This window comes from Silurus meridionalis, chromosome 3 (genome assembly GCF_014805685.1).
Source record: "Silurus meridionalis isolate SWU-2019-XX chromosome 3, ASM1480568v1, whole genome shotgun sequence".
In the NCBI taxonomy this organism is placed as follows: Eukaryota; Metazoa; Chordata; class Actinopteri; order Siluriformes; family Siluridae; genus Silurus; species Silurus meridionalis.
In genome coordinates, this window is record NC_060886.1 from 16,830,597 (window position 1) to 16,855,872 (window position 25,276).

The window sequence follows — 25,276 nt, forward strand, 5'->3', positions numbered from 1 at the left end:
GTCACATTCCAGTTCATCTCAAAGGTATTCATTGGGGTTGAGGTCAGGGCTCTGTGCAGGCCTCTCTTGTACTCATGTTCTCTTTCCTTAGAAAATGATGTCTTTATGGGTGTTTGTGCCCTTTGCTCCAGTAAAGCATATACACACATTCTTGACAACTGTGTGATTGAAATCTTGTGGCAACATTATACCTAATGTGGGTGTGATGGCAATGTGTCCACATACTTTGGCCATGTAACGAATGGCTGCAAGGTGGCTGGTGTCGGTAATGTTGTGATTGCGAGTCTTGAGATTGTTTGTGTGCTTGGTTTGTGTGTGTGTGTGTGTGTGTGTGTGTGTGTGTGTGTGTATATATATATATTGTTTGTTTTAATGTTGCTTGATGTGAGTTGCTACTGTAGGTTAAAGAACAAATCCTCCTACCTTCAGCTAGCTAGCATTATCTGTCTACTCTTGTCTGTGAGCTAAACTCAGATTTTTCACCCTGATTGTTGATATTAGGCCATTGCTATACTCAATCTGCCAAACCAAACACAGCACACAGCTAACAGAGAAAGCTAGCTGATGTTAGCCAGCTAGTTATCACATATAGTTCTCTCCCAAAACATCCTCTTGAAAACTTGTTGTCAGACAGCCCCGTTTTCCCTCATATTTATTAGTGTGCTTTCTCATGCACAAGTGTGTCAGTGAGTTTTAGGGTGTGTGAGTGCAAACAAGCTAACGAAGGTAGCTACGATCAAACCTTTGGCGTAGCAACTAGTATATGCCGTGGCCTTCTAAAAATTGCCTTGCTATTCGGGCATGGCTATAAAAAGCCATGGAGAAAGATTAAGAAAGCTCAGAGCAGAATTAAGAGTTTATTCATAGTAGCAGTTCTGTTAGTGAGCATGTTTTGGATCACTTGGCTGATGACATATTGTTTAGCAGTGCCTTGGGTTAGCATGATTATGTTTGTGTGTGGGTGTGTAGCACATGTTCTGGGGCTCGTGAAGTCTCATTTTAGGAAAAAAAAAAAAAGCCGCCTTCTCGAATTTCCTGTGTTGTCCTATGACATTTTGTTGTTAGTAATAATAATCATTCAATCCAACTCAAGCCATTACGGTTTGGAGGCATGTTTTTCCTTAAAGAGCCACAAAGGTGTAAAAACACAAACAGTATTTCAGTGTTGTGTAGCTTTTACAAGGTTCCCTCTTTAATAATTGAAACTCATTTCCCTCAGGACAAATAGCTATTTTATTTTTATAGCATGGAGCTACAGTGGCTCTTAATTGCTCTTCCAGCTAAATGTTTTTTTTTGTTTTACTGCTCTCTTGATGAAAGATGATCTTGGGCATTCACATTCAGTCGTGCTTCTTTGAGGAGAATTTTTACTGCAGGCCCTTCTTTATTGTAGCTAGGCTCTCCCCCCCAGTTTCTAAAAATAGCTCAGCTCGGCATGTGCTACAGAGGGAGGGACAGAGAGGGATCAGGCTAGCATACTGGAGCTGGGATCTATCTAAGGAACAAAAGGAAATCCTCAGAGTGTCGTCATCGAGCGAACGCCTCCCTGAGTGGAGGGTTGGAGCAAGACTAAGTGAAAGATACAAGCAGAAATCAGAGGGGATGGAGAGAGGAAGAGGTGAAGGAATGGTGGAAGGTGAATAGACAAACAAGTAAACAGAAATTTATATGCTGCTACTTGAAAGCATGTTTCAGTACAGCTTTACGCTTTGCCTCTTCAGAGCATGCGTCTGACTGGATGCTAAAGCGGCTGTTGTCTCTTTAAGATGCTCACTAAGGGTGGTCTGCAATATCCTCAGATTTTTTTTTTCTTCCTTTCCCTGCATGTGTTCAGTTCCTAGAGGACGCTAGAGCACATTTTCAAGTAGTCTAGAAGGGATAGTGAGAATAAGGCATGGGGACATCGGGCATTGCCCGTCTGAATATTACACACATGCACACACACATGTACAGGGTACAGGAGCTCAGACATCCTCAGAGGACACAGCGCTGCAGTCGGGAGAAGGCTGCTGGTGAGTGCATCGCCCTGAGATTTACACACACACACATACACACACACACACATGTAAGGAATCAGGGAACAGCGCTGCGGGACCATGACAGTGTGAACATTGTATATAGCTTTTTCAACAGACAAGTGTTAATAATATTCTTCAGAATGGAAAAATGCCTTTAGAATGAATGGATGACCTCTGTCTGCTTTTTATCCTTAACACAGAGTTTGTGTGGTTTTTTTTGTGTGTGTAAATGTGTGTGCGCATGCTTTCGGGAGGGGGTTGTTTCTGAAATGAAGATTAAGAACAGAGTGTTGCACCTTAAATCACATTCCAGTGAGCGCTTTTTTGGCCCCGATTCTGACAAGAAACAGGATTCCATTATTCAATTTAAGCTCGTGTGGCGCTACTTACAGCTTTTAGCTGATTGCAAGGAAATTGATCTGTTGCTTACATTTGTAGCCAGTGTTCTCAAAATACAGAGCAATAACACAATTTGTATTGAGAGATATATTTTACAGTTTTAAAGGTTGCTGCAATCTGTAATGTGTACAAAGTGTACACAAAGCGAGTGCGCATTTGGAGGCTCAGTCACAATTTGTCTTTTGCCTTTTAAATCCACAGCAATAGTCCCACTGTGGGTTACAGAGGTGGTCCATTAGCACTCAGCTGTACAGGAAAACATTATGACACAATAATTATTATAATGTTCTTTTTCTCTCTCTGAATGTTATGGAAGCAAACTCTATTAGCTCTGCACACCGTCATGCTTTCAGTAATTCAGCAATTCATGACATTTGCAAGGCTTGGTAAGATAAGCTTGAGGGAAACTATGCTAACATGACTGGCTGTTCAGAGAAGAATTCATTTTGCCCAGAGGAAATACTGTAGCAGTCTGTATGTAAACAAATGCAGGCACCGGGTCACGTATTGTGGCTGTGTATTATGCAAAGATGACGGAGATTTACTTTATACATATGTTATAATTACAGCTTAGATGATCACGACATGTCAAATAACTCAGCTGTATATTATACTGTGAGCACTTTGCACTGTTTGTGATCTTTTTTACACTTTTTTTTCAACCAATATAAGTTCACAAGCTCTTTTAAGACATTCAATAGAACAATGTGTCGACAAGAAACTTCTGAACATACAAAACTTGGATGAATGAACGATTGAAACAATATTTCAGTAGGCCAGACATATATTAGTACAGTGATATAAAATACGATATTACACTTTATTCAACTTCAAGTGTTAAGACTTGAGATATTTTAGCACTGAGCTCTTAAATCTACATTTCTTTGATTTTCCAAATGAAATTGGGTGTCATTAGTAAAATCATTCATTAGAGATGGAAATTTGTAAGGCAAACGTGCATTTTTATTTTACCATTCATTGCTAATGGAATCTGCTGTCTCTTTTTCTTATAAACAAATCATGTAGCCAAGTAACTGAAACAGACAAATCTTTCAGACTGTTATGATTACATCTCAAATTGAATCGGACCAGAAGTGGCCAGTCACTGTAATCATATTTAGAAGATTTTGCTGCTGATATGAGAAAGCACCATTGTTACTTAGCACCCTCTATGCTTTGAATGTGGTCATTCACACAAACAAACCTCGGTTTTACTCTTAATAGCACCCCCTTGTGGTAATCCTCCATATTCTGTAAGAGAGAAAGCGAGTTGGTGCTTTACATCCACGTAAATACATGATATTTGAATTGATGTTCAGTTTAAATGTGATTACATTCGGTTTTTACTTGTAAAGCACAAAAAAAGTGATGAAAGAACCATTTTACAGAATCTTGTTCTAGCCCTAGATATCTATTTGAGTCCGGCAAATTTGAGGGTCAAGGCAAAAATGCGTTGAAATGAAATAAGTGGAGACCATTGATAGAAACTGGAGGCAGAAAGACAGCACATGGAGTGGAATTACATTTACTGTACATGTTCTGGATATTTACTGCACTTTGATGCACATCGTCCAGTAACCTGTCTGTGTATTTCAGTAGTAGGTTTTTATATACGAGTTATTATTTTTGCAGTCTAGAATGCACTGAACAGAAATCCGTTGAGATTTTATAAATATTACAAAAATGGCATAATATCATTCAAAAGAGAACAAAATTGCAATCACAATCGTTTATGGAAATGAACTGTTAGCCAAAATGTCACAATTGTGACAAGGCCTTCAATCTGGTATCGTTTAATGCGGTATTGATGTTGCCGTAATGCTGCTATGGCAACATTAGTCTCAGACAGGAGCTTTTAAAGAGACTTTTAGAGGAAGTCGGATGGCTGTGGTTTGATGTTCGGGATTTGAGTGTGTTTGTGTAATGGGGAGATGAATGTCTAATGTGACAGCTCCATCGGGCAGGGCTGGAAATTGATAGGAATGTTTTAGCAATAGAGTATGCAATGACTTTTTCAGTAATGGAGGGAGAAACCTTTAAATCCTTTGGGGGGGAAAAAAAATCAAATAAGCACGTTAAAATATCATATGTCTTTAATGAAAGTTTCGTTAAACTGTTTCTCAGAGCTGCAGTATACAGTAGCTCTGGCTGCAGGCGGTGTTGTGGAGGATTGCAGTATCTATGGAGAGTATATAAATAAACATTAGGTGTGTGGGCTTCCACTAACCTCCTCCACACGCCTGGCGTTCAACTGCACCTTTGCATCTCCGCTCTCCCACTGTTGATACCAACATGTTATAGACTTCTTGTCATGTACAAGGCAGTTAAGAGAAACTGATCCCAGACATGCTTCACACTTGCCCTGGTTTGCATTTACAAAGGAGGTTTTTCACATTCCGATGTCTCGCTAGAAGCCCATCAAAGAGCCGGTCAAAAGCTCACTGGACATCCGCCAAAAAAAAATCTCCCACTTACCGATGGACTGTTTATTACAATGTTCCTATGGTTCTGCGACTTAGAATGACAAGAAATGGAACTGGAGTAAAAGGCGTCATAGTCTGCTTGATTGGTTTTACACGGTGAGGTCAGTAAATCTGAAAATGTCAAGAGGAGAGGATAGGAGGAGAGGATAAACAGGGTTATTTTGCCTTTACTAGGATCTATAAACAGAAGAAGAAAAAGGTTTTAGGATGAAGATTTCAACAGAAGTCTAAAATATAATTTGTGGGCAGGTTGGAATTGGAATTTCAGCTAATTTCTGAAACACAATCTTTCATAACACAAACTTTGGTTTGATACTACTTTAGGATTTTTTTTTTTATTTCATAGGTTCATATATTCTGTTAAAAATATGCAGGAGGTGTTGTTCACTCACAGAACACTTCTCGGGAAAGTCCCGTGTTCCCCTGGGCTTTTCAGTTTCCTTCTCACCTCTCTTCCTCCTCTTGCACCTTCCCCGAGCAGTAAAATAAGTTTTTGCCTCACCGAATTGCTCTAAAGAGTGATGCATAACAAGCTGGTTTGTCCTGACTCTCATGTAATCTTAAAACTGTCCTACACGTTCTTTTATAGACTTTCTGTCTTTGCATCTCTCTAAATCCGACACATCTTCCTCTTCGCCTTTGTGCTGTTCTCGCCTGCCATCACCTTTACTTCTGTAGAGTTCAGATTGTTCCATTTCCCTCTGCCTCCTTTAAACCTTCGGTGCAATCCAGCTCATGAGCCACAGACAAATCTGTCACGGAGATGAGAAATGTTCTTTTCAAGACAGAATTTGTTTATTGCGTCAGGCAGTAGTTTTTTTTGCGAGAGTATGGAAACTGCATAACTTCTTCAGGCGATTTATTTTAGCACTGTGCCTCAGAAAACTTCTTATTGTGCTTTTTAACGAAATGAACCTCTTATTGTTGTGTAATGCGTTCATACAAGTTTTTTTTTTTAATTCAGATGAGATCCTTGTTGCTGTTTTCAAAATCTTCCTGTCTCTAAATAGTCACTAGAACATTGCTTGTGGTAAACTTGGTCCAAAGACCTCCATTTCTATTCCAGCGTTTGATTGTAGTCAGTGTTCTAAGAATAATCCTGTATGTGCAGCTAACGTGTTAATTAGCTCTAGACACAAGCGTGTTTGGCTTGCAGAATGATGCGTTCTAGAAGCTCGCCTTATATTGACAGAGGTGTTGTGGGCAAAACTTAAAAACAGTACCTCCTCTTTTTCCTCCTCCTCCTTCTTCACCTCCTCCCAGTTTCTTTCACACAGATACTAAGCTACCATGCAAGACACACTCACAACTTTTCCTTTGTCACTCTGCTCTGTAGTAGTGAAAAAGTACCGTAGATTATTATAATATTAATAGATACAAGCACGCACACAAGCATATAATAGATACAAGCACGGGGCATGTCTGCTCCTGCGACGACTACCTCTGTTACGAAACAGGCTTTTAGCATTTTCTGAGGCGCTCTGCCTGTCAGCCTGGATCTCGCTCATGCTGGGCTAGCGGAGCAGGAGACGAGAGCAAGGGAGGGGAGGACGGGGGGGAGGTAGGGGGTCATTTCGACTCTCATCTTTAAGAAGCGGAGACTCATACTCTGCTTTACTCTGAGCTGAGACAGGCAGCCAGGCGGATAGACAGGAGACATTTATCTCCCTGCATCTCTCCCCTCTCTTTCTCTCTCGCTCTCTCTTTCTCTCTCGCTCTCTCTCTCTTGCTCTCTCTCGCTTTCTCTCTCTCTTCTTGCAGGTAATTACTCCGTTTAGAAGGCTCATCCTCTGTGCAGAGAACAGAAAAGAGATGGAGGACTGGATCAGCTCTTTGAAATCGGTTCAGTCTAGAGAGCATTACGAGGTAAGGCACTCATCTCCTAGCGGCTATACGTTGCGGATTTTGACATCTATCCGATTTGTCTCCGATCTCACCGGAGTCTTGAACTCGGACTCACACAAAGCTATCTTTCTGTGGTGTAATATGTAATGCTGTGCATGCACTGTGTGATATTTGTTTTGCCTGGCTGAGGGTCAGTTTCCATATACAGTTTTGTAAAAATTTAGAATTTCGAACTTATTGAACCTGGCAAAAAAAATCACTACTCTCCTGTGGAAGAGTGCATGGAATATACCAAAGTCCTGGTGATTCTGCTGCCTGTTTTTCATTTTGTTCCCTTGGATTTTCTCCTTCTCCGTTACTCCTGAAAAGATTTGATTCAATATAAAGTAAAAAAAAGTGTACCCTGATGAACAATTCTGTCTAATTTGAATTGGAATGATTCGACTTTGCAGCCTGTTGACAGATCATGGCGTCTAGTCGTCATATTAAGTTTTAATGTTGCTTTGAAATAAGTGGGAGGGGGAGATTACATAAGCCCTAATTCTCTGCAATACCACACCCTGAGCCCATGTTCTTCTTTCAGCACCCACACATCTGCCAAGTGGGGCACAATCCGTTCCTTCATCCTTTCTCACGAAGAAATCACATCAGAAATCAGCAGTGACCTTAAATAAATACTGTGGAAAAAAAACTTGCTCCATCAGTGTAAAATTCTAGCAGCACCACTGGCACACGAGTGAAACGTGCGTAGAGCATGTGTATGGAACTGTGCTGTGTACAGGAGCTTCTGAGGGTGCTGTGTGTGGGTGTCCGTGTGCGTGTGCGTGTGTGCCTGCATGCTGCTTGCATTTGCACTTAACCAGAATAAAAAGTGAAGTGTATTTACTTACTCGGACCACCGGTGTGCCAATTTGTTTCCAACTTTTTTCTTTTGCTAGACGGCACAGTTTAATGTGGAACATTTCTCAGGGATGCACAACTGGTATGCCTGCTCCCACGCTCGCCCCACCTTCTGCAACGTCTGCCGCGACAGCCTCTCAGGGGTCACTTCTCATGGCCTCTCCTGTGAAGGTAGGTGCCCACTTAGTCTGCCTTCATTTTCCTCTATATCTGCTTCAATCTCTCACAGCTCTGCATCTCTCCTTAATCACAGATGCCATGTTTTTTTATTCTTTCCATCTGCGTATTTTGTGCTCGATATCCCTCCTGAGAAATGTGAGCTTTTCTTTTTTTTGTATCAGTGCGTATCTGCAGTTGCATATCCACAAATGATTTTCCACAGCAAGGATGAGCATGCAGAGCTCTTCCAGCATAAAGAGGATAATCATTAACACTGTTTTCTCTGTGTGTGTGTGTGTGTGTGTGTGTGTGTGTGTGTGTGTGTGTATGAGAAGGAGAGATTATGGTCATACAGCATGTATGCATGACCTTGATACATGATAAGGATAAGGTCCTGCAAGGTTAAAATACTAAAAATATTCTTTCAAGTCTCATGCATGTTAATGGCCTGAAATCATGTGGAAAGATAGTGCTAATTAGGCTCGGAGACATGCAGATGGTGCTCATTAAACACCTCTGCACGTCACTGGATCTCACAAAAAAAACAGGAAGTAAAAATAGCTTCACACTTTTGTGAACACCTTGTGACCGATAATCAGCTTGATTTCATTTCAGAGCTGGAGTTTTATTTTCCCTCGTCCTCTGCAGAGTTATTGCTGCAACAATTCGATTTTTGCTTTATAGATAGTTAAACATTAAACTTTAATCCCATTTCCGAAGCACACGAATGTGCAGACTGGTTATTACGGGGAATTTACAAGGTTTCCACGGCTGTTGAATTCAGCGTTGTGAACTATTTTCCATCACTATCTCAGTGTTTGTGGAAGAAGACCTCTTTAAGAGAAATGTTAGACTTTTATGGTGCCTTTTATACACCATTTGAGAAAATTCATAAAGTTGCTTTGCTAAATGATCAGAATTAATCGATCTGAAATCTTCATTTTCATGTTTCATTATTGGGCCACGAGGTGATAATTAAGGCACATTTAAAAAATTTTTCTTTGAATAAAGATAAATAGAAATGTATAAAGAGTGCAGTCAGAGCTATTTTAGTCTCTTTACTTTACAATGAGCAGATTATCATATTTTTGTTTATCTTTTTCTGGTTAACAGAATCACAAACTAGAGTTGTTGGAAGAAACTTGCCGTTCATTGCGGGTTCTGGTGGTTTACTAAGTCATGGTGGTTTGGGTGATTTTTTTATGCGCAGTTGGAGAAGTATTTTTCTATAATATCCCAAAAAAATGTTTTCCTAAAAAGTCAGACTGCTATTTGTTAGAGGCTTTGGGATGTTTTTTCACTAAGCCTAACTACAGTAAGAACCACATAAAAGAGGCATTGGGTGACATGGCAAATAACTAACCCCTGACCTTTGCCAGTCCATTTGCCAGGTACTACAATTATATCTCACTCCCAAAAGCTTATAGTGTGGTGGTGTACGAATCTTTGTTTCTTTTTTTCACAGAAAAAGGCACATGTATATAATAAAAAGTGTGCATTTAAATGTACAGACAGCAAATCAGATCAAACTTTTATGATCCTGAAGCTTATGGCCAGAAAGGAGTATAAATGATACCCAGTGTCTCTGTTAGGGTTTGAGTCTGAGACTAGGCATTAGCTGACAGCTAATACTCATCCAATGAGAATGATATCATCATAGTTACTGACTGTATAAAATTGAACTTGGTGTTAAACTTTGGTTGAAACTCTATGCCAAAGGCACAATAAGATAAGTTGTGCCCAAGTGAACACGTTAATAGTGTAAAATTTACAAACAAATCAAAGCTACTCGAATACCAAACCCATGTTTCAGCCCAGCATCAGCCTATATACTGCTGCCCAGCGTAGGACTGGTAATTTTTTTTTTTTTTTTTGTGTAATGCTTGAAAATAAATTCAAATGATTGCATTTAAGTGTTTTGCCCTTGATCTTAGTGACCTGAAGAAACGTAAGCAATTAAGTGTTGAAGCCAACTCAGAAAGGCAACCGTCTAGAGTAGCTGGAGAGCTTCTGAGTTTGGAGCAATCATATATTTCTTTGATTTCCTGCACCAGAAAATCAATAAGGATTGATGTGCGACATGGGCACCAACAAAAGAGGAGCTTACTCGATATTTCTCACTGCCTAATTTGACAGAGACATCCTGTCCATTAGCTGTGCGTCGTATACAGTCTCGAAATCGCTCAACATTACCAAGTGTTCCGCAAATGGTTTGCTAACAGCTCCGAGAATGACATTAGCCTTATTGATTTGAGCCTTGTTTTCAGAGCCATGGAGGGAATGTTTGGGGAGAGGATCAGCTCAGATTGCAGCTGAAGTGTAGCGCTTTAGGGAAATGAGGCGATTGCTTATTGTGAATGTGGCTTTTGTAAGAAAGGGCTTTCTGAGACACAGAGACTAGATATGCCTCCTCATTTATTATTAAGAGAGAGTGAAGTAGAGAGTGAAATCAGCATGTTTCACAATACCGTGTCCCGTTTTCTAAAGATTTCCCTGAACCTCAGTGTGTGAATCTGTACACACCAGCACCGTCTCAGTATTTGCATGTCGCATTCAGTGTGGGTGTACGGGTTCTAGATTCATAGTCTCTATGGCATTTTGCTTCGTTAGCCAGGCTTTAAAACGGAAACCAGCAGCAGGAGATTAATGGTTGTGCATCTTCACATTATGCTGGTCAGTAATCAGTACATGTATCTAGGAGGTGTTTTGGAGAAAAAAAAAAGCTTACTGTACACTTTAGCTGCATTTGGCTGAAGCAAGCAAACAGTTGTTAAAAAAGCCAATCAATGAACTTATTTCTCAACGTGAACCCAGCCAGATGAACATTTCTAATCTGATTAAAGCTGCAATGCAATTTAGTGGAGGAAATCAGAGAGTTGGCAGCCATTAGCTTATTACTCCTCACCCACACAAGTGGCGTGGGCAATGGAACAGCGTGTGTGTGTGTGTGTGTGTGTGTGTGTGTGTGTGTGTGTGTGTGCGTGGAAGTTGATCTGTTGACTCAATTTACTCTTATCGGGCCTCATTCAGAGTTGGCAACTTAAGTACAAAAGATAAAGTTTAATGTTGGCGACTTGTGTTTACAAAAAAAAAGTTTTCAAGCCCTTATTTCCATTTCCTAGGTGGTCCATTCAAATTATTCAAATTGCCCATAAGAATTGCCCATTGTTATGTTATTTTGGAAGGAGTTTGGTGGACTGATAAGGCAAAAGCAGCTCAGGGTCTGATACTTAGCTGCTTGCACCTGTTTACAGGCGTAACCAAGCATAAACCTGCAATTTAAGCATGATACAGTACAGTACGTCACTGTGAAAGTCATTCTTTTGAGGTGGAACTCTCTGAAAAAGTGTGAAACCTGCAAAAAATAATGGCTGAGAAATGGAAATTGTGACTGATTACATATTCCTTTTGGTGTAATATCCTCAATAACGACCAGTTCCTCCTTAGTCATGTGCTTTTTTATAGCTGTGGGGTTCACTATCACGATACACCAGCTTTTAAATTGTGTTTCGTGCCTCACACAGTGTAAGTGATTGTAGTAAACTCAATGTAATTTCAGCCACATTATGCGTTTGCATTGTATTTGTGCTGCATCGCCTGAAAGAAGTTCATATGAAGCCTTAGATTTTAAGTTGATATTTGTTCAGTTTGGCCTATTTTGGATTATTAGGATTGTTAAGAATATGTTCTTGAAAAGAAATGATATCAAGTGTCTGAACACACACTGAACCTACAGCCTTTCTGCTTAACAAACTCATAATTGTTTTTGTTTTCTTCTTTCTTTGCAGTGTGTAAATTTAAAGCCCACAAAAGGTGCGCCGTCAGGGCAACTAACAACTGTAAATGGACCACGCTGGCATCTATTGGGAGAGACATAATTGAGGACGAAGATGGGGTGAGTTTTAATGCTTGTAATCGTGGCATTTTGTTGCATTTCTAATCTAGATTAGTTTGAAAAAAAGAAGAAATATAAAGAATATAGGCAGAGGAAGTAAATGCAACAACAAAAGGGTTTGAGAGTGAGAAAAAGAAATGAGTCAGCCCAAGGTATTCATAATTTTGGGGAAGAGAAAGAGAGATTGAAGCAGTGGTTGAAATATGAGGGAAGAAATAGAAACTCAGAAAAGCCAAAAGAGAGACAACAGTGCTATAAAAAGATTAAGAGGAAAGGGACATTTAGACATCGAGTGTTTTTTTTGTTCTATAGATTGCAATGCCACATCAGTGGCTAGAGGGCAACCTTCCAGTCAGTGCCAAATGTGCTGTGTGTGACAAAACGTGTGGTAGCGTGCTGCGCTTGCAAGACTGGCGCTGTCTGTGGTGCAAAGCTATGGTAAGGTCTTAATATTCTTAAAATGACCACTGCAAAGTGTATGGTTTCAATTTAATCAAAAGTCATTAATCTTATCCACAAAGGTCCAGTGTGGCTGTAGGCTTTTTTTTCCCTGCAACCAAGCAGGAGCCATACCTGTCTACCCTCAGTTCACCTTAATCTCCAATCAGTGATCAAATATGCTTCCAATTTAGCTGTAATGAAAGCCTGGAGCCACATTGGCCCTTTGAAGATAAGATTGAAGAACCCTGATTATTAAAGCTGGACAACCGAATTGTTCTTTATTAATTGCTTGATCCTTCTGAGCATATGGATTCGCCCCTGTAGTGACTGTGTTCCTGAAACTCAGAATGTGTTTCTGTCTGAACAGGTACACACAGCCTGCATGGACATCTATCCCCGCAAGTGTCCTCTAGGCCAGTGCAAAGTGTCCATCATCCCCCCTACTGCCCTCAACAGTATTGACTCGGATGGTAGGTTCTTAATGAAAAGTTTATTTTCGGCTTTTAACCATTTCGAAGATGTTTCCTTAAGCTCGCATATGCAGATCAGTTTATTTTTTTGCGTATCCTGAATGACAGGGAAAATAAAAACAAAACGTTCATGTAGCAGATGAAAAAGGAAAAGTAGAAGCAGAAAAAAGGTCAGTCTTCTTCACTGTAACCTGAAGTCTGATTGACAGTGATTGCAGACGATTACTGCACGTTGATGGGTTTGATTGAGTATGCTTGTGCATTTGTTTGTGTGTGTGTTTTGTTTTTTTTTGGAGTAGTGGGAGCTCATTCGGCTGCTAATCCCTCTTAGAGCAGAAAGAATAATACCCCTTTCCTTGGCCTTCTGATCTGTTGTGATTAGATCAGGGATGTGGAGGATGTGTTCTCTCGGTCATCTAAGACACAGTAGCATAGTGTGTTGTGATATCTCTTTACGTTGTTTCCATTCTCTCCTCGAGTGAGCGCTTTTGTGTCCGTGCAACATGGAAAGTCACTTCTCTTGCAAGGAAACTGGCTTTTGTTTATGTAGTCATAATAAGCTATGATAGGCCATGAGCTCGGAAAGTTCTAGATGAAAGTTCAAGATGTCTCTCTCTCTCTCTCTCTCTCTCTCTCTCTCTCTCTCTCTCTCTCTTTGATACATTACTAACCTGATGCAGAGGCTTCATTGCTGCACTGTTTACCCAACCAACTATCTTAGTGCTCCTGGAGGTGTGTTTTTCAGGAAATTGCATGCTCGTCATTATTGATGGCTAAATAAAGTGCTACTTAGAATAGTAGTAGTAGTCCAAAGGTCTATTAATAGAGCTGCATGGCATGCTGGGAGGTTACCTTCTGTGTTTTCCGTGTTAGCGTGTGTGTGTGCATGTGTGTGTGTGTGTGTGTGTGTGTGTGTGTGTGTGTGTGTGTGTGTGTGTGTGTGCCCTGATATTTGAGGACATCCTCTATTGATCAGGCCTCAAATCCCATAATAGAAAGAGCTTACCTTTTTATTATTTTTAAATTGAGTAGTGTGTATCAGAACAAAATGTAAGTTGGCAGCCAAACACAAATGCAAATGAAACTAGATTTGCTTTTAGAAAGAAAATACTCTGTATTTGCGAGCATGCACTCTGTATTTGTACCCGAAATGGGAGGTGGAAGGATGGGTGCAGGGAAAGAAAACAGGAAAGCCAAAAGAAATAAAGATAGGAGAGTGAGAATGCGAAAGGAACAGAAAAAAAATAATAGCGAGAAAGTAGGAGAGAAATACTGCGACATACGGTGTAATACGGTGAAAAAGTGACAGAATGCAAAGAATGGGAGCAAAAAGAAAGGGAATTCATTAGTAAAAGAATAAGAGAAAGAGAGATATAGAATGATATATAGAGAGAGAGAAAAAGAAAGAGAGAAAAAGGTGCCACCGTTCACAATGAGAAAAAGTGCTTTGTGTGGGATTGTATACTTCTGAGCTGAAAGAGGAGAAAAAGAAAGATAGAAGTCATTTAGTAGGAATTCAGAAGTGAAGGAGTGTTTTTCTTGTTTGTTTGTTTTTCAGCTATTACAAGTTTTGCATTTTAGTTAAATGCAGCATTAAATTCATTATTTACTGTACAAATCTGAGTACCTTCAATCCGTCACATGCAAGGGATTTCCGCCTCAAACCTAAGAGAGTAGTGTGTCGAAGAGTGGCATGTTAATTGGCCACGACTGTACAAGCTTCGTGACTCAGTCTCCAGCTGAAACTAGAAAAAGCGAGGAAAAATCAAGAAAAAAGAAAGCGAGAGACGGTAGGAAAACTGAGGGTGATACAAGAAAGGAAAAAACGAATAGGAGGACGATGTAGGAGAAGAGCGAGATAAAACATATGTTCGATGTGGATGCACATCTAATATTAATGTTTCCACAAGCACTCATGCGCATGGAGATGTTGATGTAAATCAGGCGCATGAAGTCTCTCATAAATATGGTGGGTTATTGCCTGTGTGGGCTGCAGTGTTTCCACAGTGCTCCGTGCACATGCTGCCAGCACGTGACCCACTCCTCTCTGAAACAGTCTGATGCTTTGGGGATGCTCACTTAGCCCTGTTTTACACACAGACACACACACACACACACACACACACACACAGGGAAAACCTGTAGTCTTATAAAAAAAAGTTCTTATAAAACATCCATTTAAAGATCAATATGCTACTATGGGATACTCATAGACAGAAGAATTGGGAGTATCAGGATTGTTCCAGTTTGCTCTCAGTTCATTGTTGATTGTTTTTTTTTCTCACCTGCCTCGTACAAAGTCTTTGACATGCACAGATGTTACATTTTATTGTTCCGATTCAGGCTTGACATTTTAAAATCGAGCCATTAGTCTTACTAAGTGGGTGTCTGCATGTTGTGACTGCTAGAGGTGGGAGAAAAGATATTGGTTTACTTTACTTAAGGGTAGTGTTTATTGAGCTACATGACACCTACTTAAATCTTAATGACAGTTGACACAAATCTACATAGCTGCAAAGGCGTATTCTGAATCTTTTTCACTATTGTTGATATTAACATACAGTAAGACCTGAGGTGTTTTTGTCATTACACTTACTGGACTGACTTACTTTAGAACACCATGTAAGTTAGCTTTCTAGTTCGGTTGGAAAGTTAAATAAAGGTCACTTTCACAAAAGGGGCTCTGCAGTGTCTCCTGCGCTAACATTAACACGAAGATCTGGTTTATAACAGCAGGCATTTGGCTGACCCTAAAGTATGTTCCTTATTATAGCTTACAAGACTTTTATGAATATTTATGACAATGTCAAGATGCTGTAATGACAGAAGTATTTATTAATTTTTTCCTTGCTGTAATTCAGGACGAGCTTGTTTTCGATCTTGGCCATGTTACTGGATCACCGCTATGCTGCTCTGACACATCAGAAGTACACCGAGCACCGGGTCAGCTGTCATAACATTCTCAGTGAAAATATACGAGATTCATCATGGAAAATGTCCTAGAATAAGCTTGGGCACTTATCGGAATAAAGCTTTATGAATATTTAAGTGTATTTCATTTGTACAACATTAATATTGACACATAAATCCATTTTGCAGTGAACCATGTCTGTAAATATTGAAGCCAAGCCAGGTGGGATTTTATTGTCATTCCTCTTATATAGGCTGTATACATTGGAACGGAATGTGGACAAGCGTGTAAGAGTACGAAAAAGACAAATACACAACATTGTAGGATGAGTGAGGGTCATTAAATTCACTGAACTTATACAGAACAATAAAAAACACAGACAATACACACTCATGGAACATTTGCTGACAGCAGCAATGTGTTTAGTGTTACATAAAGTGTCTAATGTTGTTGTGTCCAGTGGAATTTAGTCATACTGGGTTAGGTGTTAGCCCAGGTGAGATTTGGGGGGCAGCAGGGTGTTGACTTCTACCACCACCTCAGAAAAGAAACAGTTGTGAAATCTTCTGGTGTTGACACAAAGGCTCCTTTACTTTCTACCATCTGGCAGGAGAGTAAAGAGGCCATGGTATGGGTGACAAGGTGGTCTGTAATACTGCTGATGCTGTTCTATGGTGTGGCGATACACCGTGACAACCAGTACAACAAACCCTTTTTTTTTATGTCTAAACCATTTCGATTATTTTTATGTTCTGCCTTTATCCCTCAGTGGAAGAAAGCAAATACGCTTACTACAAATCAATGTAACTCAAACATTTCTTGTTTTTAAGTAGGTTGTTAGTCATTAGCCTTTCTCGAGGAATAAAAGCATGCCTAAAGATTTTTCTTCGGTGATTCATACTCGTGAAACTACTTCGCTGAGTATTTCTATTCTGTTTCCGGACAGGCTTTTGGAAAGCCACCTGTCCCCCATCGTGTGCCAGCCCACTTCTTGTCTTCGTTAATTCCAAAAGCGGAGACAACCAAGGAGTGAAATTTCTGCGTCGCTTTAAACAGCTACTCAACCCCGCTCAGGTCTTTGACCTAATCAATGGTGGACCTCATTTAGGGTGAGTCACGCTGTAACCCAGGACTGTAAACAGCAAGATATGGGATTTTTTCCAGCTGTTGTTGATTATGAAAGTCATGTTCTGGACATCAACGATGTGATGCTTTTCAGGCTGCGCTTATTTCAGAAGTTTGATAACTTCCGAATCCTTGTGTGTGGCGGAGATGGAAGTGTTGGCTGGGTCCTGTCTGAAATTGATAAACTTAGTCTTCACAAACAGGTATGTGTTTGCTCTTAAATAGATTATTGATAAATCAATAAAAGGCTGTGAAATGAGATGACTTAATATGTTTACTCTTGTTGCCAGTGTCAGTTGGGTGTGTTGCCTCTAGGCACGGGAAATGACCTGGCGCGTGTGCTCGGTTGGGGGCCGTCGTGCGATGATGACACGCAGCTCCCTCAGATACTGGAGAAACTGGAGAGGGCCAGCACCAAAATGCTGGATAGGTACAAACACCTTTCTTCACCAAACAGCAAACCCTGAACATTTCTCAAAGTATTAGAGTCACAAGTTTGTGCTACGTTAAGAACATATACAGTACATTTTAATTGATCTCAGCATTCTATAGGTGGCAGCAAATTCAAATACTGACAATGCCACAGCTATTTGTGGTGGGGGCCAATGGAAGCTGGCTCTAACCTGTCAAGGGCATCTGAAAGCACATGTATGCAGAGGAGGGCAGATAGGGTTTTTGTCAGAGTATATTATGCTGCTGGGACACAGCATGAGCAGCAGTTCGAAAAGATGTGGTTGGCCAACTGCATGTGTCCTGAACGATGAATATTGCAGAAATAAAACTTATAGAAACATAAATGTTGTTCTTTCACTATCTGGTACTGTATATTCAAAATATTAATAATTAAAAGAAAAAAAGGTTTAAAATCAGTCTGCAGTTACCAAACTTAGTAATGTGTTGATAATAATCTAATTTGTAAATAAATAGTATTTATATCAATCTAATAACATATTTTGACCGGTCATACGATGCCTTATTTTGACCAGACTTTTTTCATGGCTTTTTTTAAAACCCATTTCTTTTGTATGTATCCAGACAGTAAATTGAGGTACATTTATTTTTCCAATATAATATTGTATATATAAAAAGAACATCGTAATAACAGAATGAAAACCAAGGCAATAAAGTTACAAATACTAATGTAAATTAGAAAAAAAAGCCTTTCAGCACACCTTGAATAGTTTATTACTATAACCACATTTTTGGGCAACAATGTTATTTTTTGGCACACAGTACTTTTCAAATAGTTAAGTGTTATGTATTAACAGATTCTATGTTGCAAAGTCAAATGAAATACTTGCATTGTAAGTCATTTGAGTCAAAATATGATGCTCAGCTGACTCAACATAGAGTCTCTGTTACATGTGCATTTTTCGGTAGCCCACACCTGCTCTCTGCTTTTCACAGGTGGAGTATAATGACGTATGAGATTAAAATACCTCCCAAACACAGCTGTCCTGCCACGCCTGAGGAGGCAGAAGACTGCCAGGTACACACAACCCCTACACAAGCAAACATCCACAAACAAATCTTTTATAGGTTGGGATTGAGCAGTGATAAAGAGCTCTGATTTATTAATACTGTTCTGTGTGTACAGTAACATGCAGAAACTCATAAACACCAGAACAATTTACTGATTTCATGACATGGTTTATAGAGGAATGTCTTTCAAGTGAAAAATATCCAATTACGTAAAAGTGCAAAATGCAAGGTATGCTCAATGCCAATAACCCTGAAAGTTATCAATTATCCAAATTGATCCAAATATATTACTAGATCTCAAAATAATAATGACATTTTTAGATATGGTAACTTTAATATCTAATATTAACACTTAAAAAAATGTTTTATTTAAATTAACTTTATAACCAGAACACAAGTCTGCATAATTACAGTTTGAACACATTAGAACTAATACACAATACTGCATACTGTATGCTCCAGTTTACTTTTTGCACTCAAACACAGTAAAACATTATTATTTGTAAACTACAACACGTTTACCAAATGAACTTGCAGGTCGTTTTTACATTGCACACACATGATTTATTTTGGATTTTCCTAAATCAGAACCTAGAGTCTTGAGGAACTTAACTGTTGCTGTTAACTGTTGCTGTGTGGCTTTAGTTTCAGATATCAGAGTATGAGGATTCAGTTGCTGCTCATCTCACAAAAATCCTCAACTCAGATCAGCATTCTGTGGTCATATCCTCAGCAAAGTAAGTCGACCGCTCCAGTACTGTTCGCAAAAATTCACCGCCTTAGCTAGCCGAAAAATGTCCTTCTCCTTTCACCGTCAGGATCCTGTGTGAAACAGTGAAGGACTTTGTTGCCAAAGTTGGGAAGTCCTATGAAAAGAGCGGTGAAAACACAGAGGAAGCTGAAAGCATGGCTGTGAAAGTAAGATTGCACTACACCGTGTTTCCCATTTGGTTTAGTTTAGCTTGGCAGGTTTTAAACTAGTAGTCATAATAATAAATGTTCTGTACCCATAAATCATTTTTTTTGTATGTTGTTTACAGTTAACAGAATGCCTGCTGTGGTGGAAGAGTGCTTTATAGAGAATAATACTATCTTAATAGTTAACATAATATAATATAATAATAAGGCATTCGTTACAGTGTGTTACTCCCTGTTATGGCTTACTTTTATGAACAGATCCCTATGCTTTAGTGTATATATATATATATATACATATATATATATATATATATATATATATATATATATATATATATATATACATATATATATATATATATATATATATATATATATATATATATATATATATATATATATATATATATATATATATATATATATATATATATATATATATATATACATACTCTGTCTATTTCTTTATTAGATAGTCTTCACCTTGGAATGGTGAAAATTGATTTGCAGTTTCCATTTTAGTGATTGTTTTTTTCAAGCTTGTTCCAAATCTTATGTGAAAGGATGACTTTCAGCACATTTTGATGCAAGCTCTTCTTGTTTCAAAGTAAAGGTGAATACTGACCCTTGTTTTCTCTCTGTGCAGTGTGCAGTCCTGAATGAGAAGTTGGATTCACTCCTTCAGACCCTGAACACAGAGGCTCAGGCGATGAGTCCTCCACCTCTCACCACTCCACCTATAGTAGAAGAGGAGCTGGAGGAAGAGGAGTTGGAGGAGGAGGATCTCAGCGAGGAGTCACTGACGGAGCTGAAGGAAAAAATGGAGGAGAACGCAACGGAGAAGGACTCTCCACACAAGCTTTTCAGGCCACGTGAGCAGCTCATGCTGCGTGCCAACAGCCTGAAGAAAGCTGTCAGGCAGATCATCGAGCAGGCTGAGAAAAGTAATAATAACAGGACAGAGATGATTATAGTGTGTTGATTAGAATTTGCTAATACACTGCCTTTGTAGCAAGCACTTGTGGATGTGCAGTATCTTCCTTTTCTGATTTGTATTTCTTATTATAGCATAGTGGCTCTTCCTTTTAGGAACGGTCTAGCTCACTTGGTGTAAACACTTACATTTACCAAGAACTTAGAGCATCTATGTCTGTCTTTCTCTCTGTTTTTGTTTCATAGTGGTGGATGAACAGAATGCTCATACAGATGAACAGGACCTGCAGTCTCCTACAGATGTCAAAAAGGACATGGAGGAGGAAAACAAGGATAATGAGAAGGATGAGGACACTAAAGAACTGGAGAGTCTGCCCTGTGAGTTCAAACTGCAGTCATGAAATAAGTTTTATGAGTGTTGGATTGCATGCAGTTACAGAATGGGTAGTTAAATGCAATACATTCAAGATTGTCTTGTTGCTTCTGATTGATGATAGTGCCCTCTAGAGTTTACAGCAAGAAATGAACATAATATTAATAATAATAATCATAATAATCATACTAATAATAGAATTGTGCCCTTGCATAATAAAAAAATGAATGCTGAAATATGTGGTAAATTATGATATATAATTTGATTTCGATATCATTATAAGCCTTGAAGGTTATACAATAAAATCCCACTGTGATTGTGTGCTAGACAGACCCACTCATCCATGATAGATGAAAGATCTGAAAGATAAGAATCTGATCAAAATAAGTGTATTATGGAAGAAAAAAAAAAGGATACCAACCTGATAACCCTGCCTTCACTCTTTCTCAGACGTATTCTCTTACAGTCAATGGTCACTTTATAAGGTACAAATGCCTTGTAGCTACACTCATTTGCAGCTTTATTAGCTACACCATGTATACGTAGGTGAAATTTGTAGGTTACCCCATCACCTTTTTAATAGCTTCCAATACCTGCACCCCACCACTGCTTTTCCATCCAACTGTAGAATTTATTCTTTGATATGTTTTGTATCTTCTTGTTTTTATCATGTAATAGCCATCACAGAGACAGAGAAGATTCTTATTTGATTCTCTTAAGAATATGTCATTTTTCTTTGACCCGTATAGCAGCGAAGTCACCCTGTTCCCCTACCGAGAGACGTGTGAGTCGCAGCACACAGTCCTGTGGCTCTTTCTCGATTCCTCCCTTCACCACAAGTAAAGAAAACCTTCCTGTCCTCAACACTCGCATCATCTGTCCAGGTATTATTGCACTGATACAAAATAATAACCCAGGAAAGATGAAACGAATTAAATATTTATTAAAAGCACCATTGCAGTAATTGTTTGCTAATAAAACCAATCTAATCTGCCGGTGTGTCCAGGCCTGCGTGCTGGCCTTGCTGCCTCTATAGCTGGAAGCTCAATCATCAGCAAGATGTTACTTGCCAACATTGACCCATTTGGAGCCACACCTTTCATTGACCCTGACCCAGATTCATTGTAAGATCCTCTGATACACACACACACACACACACACACACACACACACACACACACACACACACAGTGTGTCAGTTCATATTTATATCTTAGAATAAAAAGACATCATTGTCTTCCAGGAGATTCTAAATCACAAAATCGGATTTGGACGTTTCAGTTATATTTATTCCTAACAGTTTTTTATTTACTTCCAACTAACGATTTGATATATTTTCCTCATATTTTTAAATATGTGAAAGAAAATTAGGTATAAAGGTATTTTTTAATTTTTGCCAAAATGTTTTGAGCCAAATATAAATGCTTATATACTATATTTCTATGTATGCTTATATAACACTTGTAGAGAGGGCTATATGGAGAAGTGTGTCATGAACAATTACTTTGGGATCGGTTTGGATGCCAAGATCTCGCTGGAGTTTAACAACAAGCGAGAGGAACATCCGGAGAAATGCAGGTCAAAGCTCTTTCTCCTCTCTGGCTATTTCATATCAACTGTCATATGATATGCATCATGTGTTTTAACTATTCCTTTGTCCCTCTGTGGTAGGAGTCGCACCAAAAATATGATGTGGTACGGAGTCTTAGGCACTAAGGAGCTACTGCAGAGAACTTACAAGAACCTGGAGCAAAAAGTTCAGTTAGAGGTAAGAAGGCCAGATAGAGTCAGCATTGTGCAAGCCTTTAATTACTAACTAATAACTATTCACATCAGAAATGACATATGCACTGCACATATTAATTAATTTACATACACTATATGTAAAAGTTGAATAACGAATGATTGCACTGTATCTTATTTTCTTTGGTTATGTCGCCTTTATTGGATCAAATTTGGTTTTGTATTTGGAAGTGAATCAGTAGGAAGCAAACACTCAGGTTCATTAATGGATTACTATTAATTTCTGCTCTAAAATAAGTCTGAGTTTGTTATTTTTATATGATGGCTTTTGTAGTGTGATGGACAGTACATCCCGCTTCCCAGTCTCCAAGGAATTGCTGTGCTGAACATCCCAAGTTATGCAGGAGGAACCAACTTCTGGGGTGGGACCAAAGAGGATGATGTAAGTGTCTCTAATAATCCTTGCTCACTCCCCTTCCTGTATCTGCTATACTGTATACATCCCAAGCTTTGGAACTATATTGAAATTAGATTTTTCACTATTAAGAGTTCAGATGATTTTTGTGTGTGTGATCCAGCATGCACTGATGTATGGCTTACATCAGGAAAACAAGCCATCCTTGTTTGATATATTTGGCATCTTTTTATATGCACCCACAATAGTCCAAAGTGCAATCATGTAAACTACAATACCCATGACCCCAAACATGCCTCTTGCCAGCATTTATTATTTAAAGGTTTATGTACGGTTTTAATGGAGGTGCTGAATGTGCCCATTTACGTTCTCTGTGGTCAGATTCAAGCTGATGCATTTTCTTCAGCAAAATAAACAGGTACAGTCATGTGACAATGAACATAGGCAACTTGCTGTCATTGAGTTGGCCATGAACGTAATGAACAATGACCATGTATACCAAAGAATTTTAGACTCTGAGCCCATCTGTCTAAAAGCTAAAGTTTTGGGTCTTGCAACAGAACAATGAACACAAGCACACCATTAAATCTACAACAGAATGTCTGAATAAGAACAGAATCGAGGTTTTGCAATGGCTCTGTCAAAGTGTCAACTGGATTTAAAAGCTGTGGCAGAACCTTAAGAGTGTTGTGCATAAACAAATGCCCACAAACCTCAACGAACTAAAACAATGTTTCGAAATTTCTCCACAATGATTTAAGAAACTGATAAAGTCATAGAAAATATACAAAACAAGTTGTTCCTGCTTAGAGTGGTTCTACAAGCTTTTGAATCATTAGGTGCAGTTTTCCAGTTTTAGGTTGATTTTTGTAAAAGGTGTAATTTATTGTTGCCCGTCTGAGGTTGTATTTACTTCATTTTAAAACATGATAAGGACCAGATGACTTTTATTATGATCTGATACATAAAACCATAGAATTCATAGAGGGTGTACTTTCACTTTCACACAACTGTAGATCTTGATCATTTGATCCCAAACGGAGTGTCTTGGACTTCCTTCTATATATTTCTAACACACAGAAACCTGCCTGCTTATAGCCATTATTCTGTAGGTGTCGGAGTTTCATAACAAATAAGCACCTGCAAAAACCCAAAGCATAGCACCAAGAGTACTATTTTCATTGTATGGTGAGGCAGTTCATATGACATTAAACTTTAGACCTGTTTAGTGTGCTTCTGGCCACAGATATTTTGTCAATTGCTTTTAGACATCTGCTGATAAATACCACTACATGTCTGTCCAAAACTTTAGCAGGGACTTACAACATTTCTCCCGTCCAAGGGATCTGACTGTGCAAGAAGGTATATTGGCAGTGTGATTTTAACCTCAAGTATAAAGCCACAATGAAGACATTCTAACACTAAGTCTGATTTATGATCTGATTCGTGATATAACTAGCTACTGCTTTGAGAACTTGCTCTCCAAGTGATCTGAACTGCACGGGTTGTGCAAGCTGCCCCTATGCTCCTCCTTTTTTCTTAAACAATAAGTATAAGAAATAGGTTACTTTTACAGCATCTTTTGTAAAATTAAAACGTGTTATCACACTTTAGAAAATTAATCTAAATGGTATAAATGGGAATTTCACCCGACTCTCCCTCTTTGACAGTGATTCATCCCTTGAAAGTGATTTCAAATTTCAACAAGCACAATCTAAAACAATAATTTCTATTCATGATGTGCAACAGATATTATCAATAAAAAGTATGAGTACAATGCTTTTATCTCTCCCATTAGATATTCTGTGCTCCATCCTTTGATGACAAAATCTTGGAAGTAGTAGCTGTGTTTGGGAGTATGCAAATGGCTGTATCCAGAGTGATCAAGCTCCAGCATCACCGTATTGCACAGGTACACTTTAAAAACATAACTTCAAAATGTCAGATAAGATTTGAAATAATTCTCCAGACTGTACTGAAATACTCATATGCTGTCAAAATTCGATCGTGTTATAGTGCCGAACAGTGAAGATTACCATCCTAGGAGATGAAGGGGTGCCTATTCAAGTGGATGGAGAAGCCTGGATCCAGCCTCCTGGAGTAATTAAGATCCAGCACAAGAATAGAGCCCAGATGCTGACCAGAGATAGAGTAAGTGACAGTGAGCAGGTTCAGACTGAAAAAAAAAAAACTCAGGTTCTGCTGCTTGCAGTCTAATTTCTTGCTTTTTTTTCCCTACAGGCATTTGAGAACACTCTAAAGTCCTGGGAGGACAAGTTGAAGTATGACAAGCCTCCACTGAGGCCACACCTGTACTCGCAGCACTCTGTAGACTTAGCCACTGAGGAGGAAGCTTCACTTGTGCAGATGTGTGCGCGTGCAGCAGAGGAGCTCATCACCAGGATCTGTGAGGCCGCCAAGACGAACGGACTTTTAGAACAAGAGCTTGCTCATGCTGTCAATGCTGCATCTCACGCCATCAACAAAACTCATCCGAAGTTCCCTGAGGTGAGGTAGCAGTTTAATATAAAACATGCAAACCACTAATCATAATAAAAACTTATGCACATTTGACTGAAGATGTGTTTTAATATAATCCGCTGTATGTGTTTTGTTTAGAGTCTGACAAGGAACACAGCCATTGAGGTGACCAGCACCGTGAAGGCTCTGCACAACGAGACTGAATCGCTTCTAGTGGGACGAGTGTCATTGGTTAGGCAATATTGAAAGTTCAGTGCTTACATCTTATTTCTACATGGTCATTGC

At 39.1% G+C, this 25,276-nt stretch overlaps 1 protein-coding gene across 8 annotated transcripts in view; it reads left to right on the forward strand.

The window, feature by feature from the left end:
* The window catches only part of dgkh (diacylglycerol kinase, eta), a 48,357-nt gene that overhangs the window by 18,275 nt on the left and 4,806 nt on the right, over positions 1-25,276 (forward strand). For 4 of the 8 annotated variants that reach the window (XM_046844578.1, XM_046844588.1, XM_046844576.1 and 1 more), the window contains 22 exons: positions 6,662-6,766; positions 7,684-7,816; positions 11,593-11,699; positions 12,012-12,137; positions 12,508-12,610; positions 16,468-16,630; positions 16,741-16,849; positions 16,937-17,076; positions 18,054-18,135; positions 18,774-18,865; positions 18,947-19,046; positions 19,693-19,990; positions 20,226-20,357; positions 21,102-21,236; positions 21,359-21,476; positions 21,820-21,930; positions 22,024-22,120; positions 22,430-22,537; positions 24,309-24,422; positions 24,527-24,661; positions 24,752-25,018; positions 25,130-25,222. In XM_046844578.1, coding sequence (XP_046700534.1) covers positions 6,662-6,766; positions 7,684-7,816; positions 11,593-11,699; positions 12,012-12,137; positions 12,508-12,610; positions 16,468-16,630; positions 16,741-16,849; positions 16,937-17,076; positions 18,054-18,135; positions 18,774-18,865; positions 18,947-19,046; positions 19,693-19,990; positions 20,226-20,357; positions 21,102-21,236; positions 21,359-21,476; positions 21,820-21,930; positions 22,024-22,120; positions 22,430-22,537; positions 24,309-24,422; positions 24,527-24,661; positions 24,752-25,018; positions 25,130-25,222 — 2,868 coding nt within the window. Of the gene's footprint in view, positions 1-1,596; positions 2,013-6,235; positions 6,462-6,661; positions 6,767-7,683; positions 7,817-11,592; positions 11,700-12,011; positions 12,138-12,507; positions 12,611-16,467; positions 16,631-16,740; positions 16,850-16,936; positions 17,077-18,053; positions 18,136-18,773; positions 18,866-18,946; positions 19,047-19,692; positions 19,991-20,225; positions 20,358-21,101; positions 21,237-21,358; positions 21,477-21,819; positions 21,931-22,023; positions 22,121-22,429; positions 22,538-24,308; positions 24,423-24,526; positions 24,662-24,751; positions 25,019-25,129; positions 25,240-25,276 lie in introns of those variants that run through there. The other 4 variants (XM_046844586.1, XM_046844587.1, XM_046844577.1 and 1 more) reach the window with 4 other exon arrangements.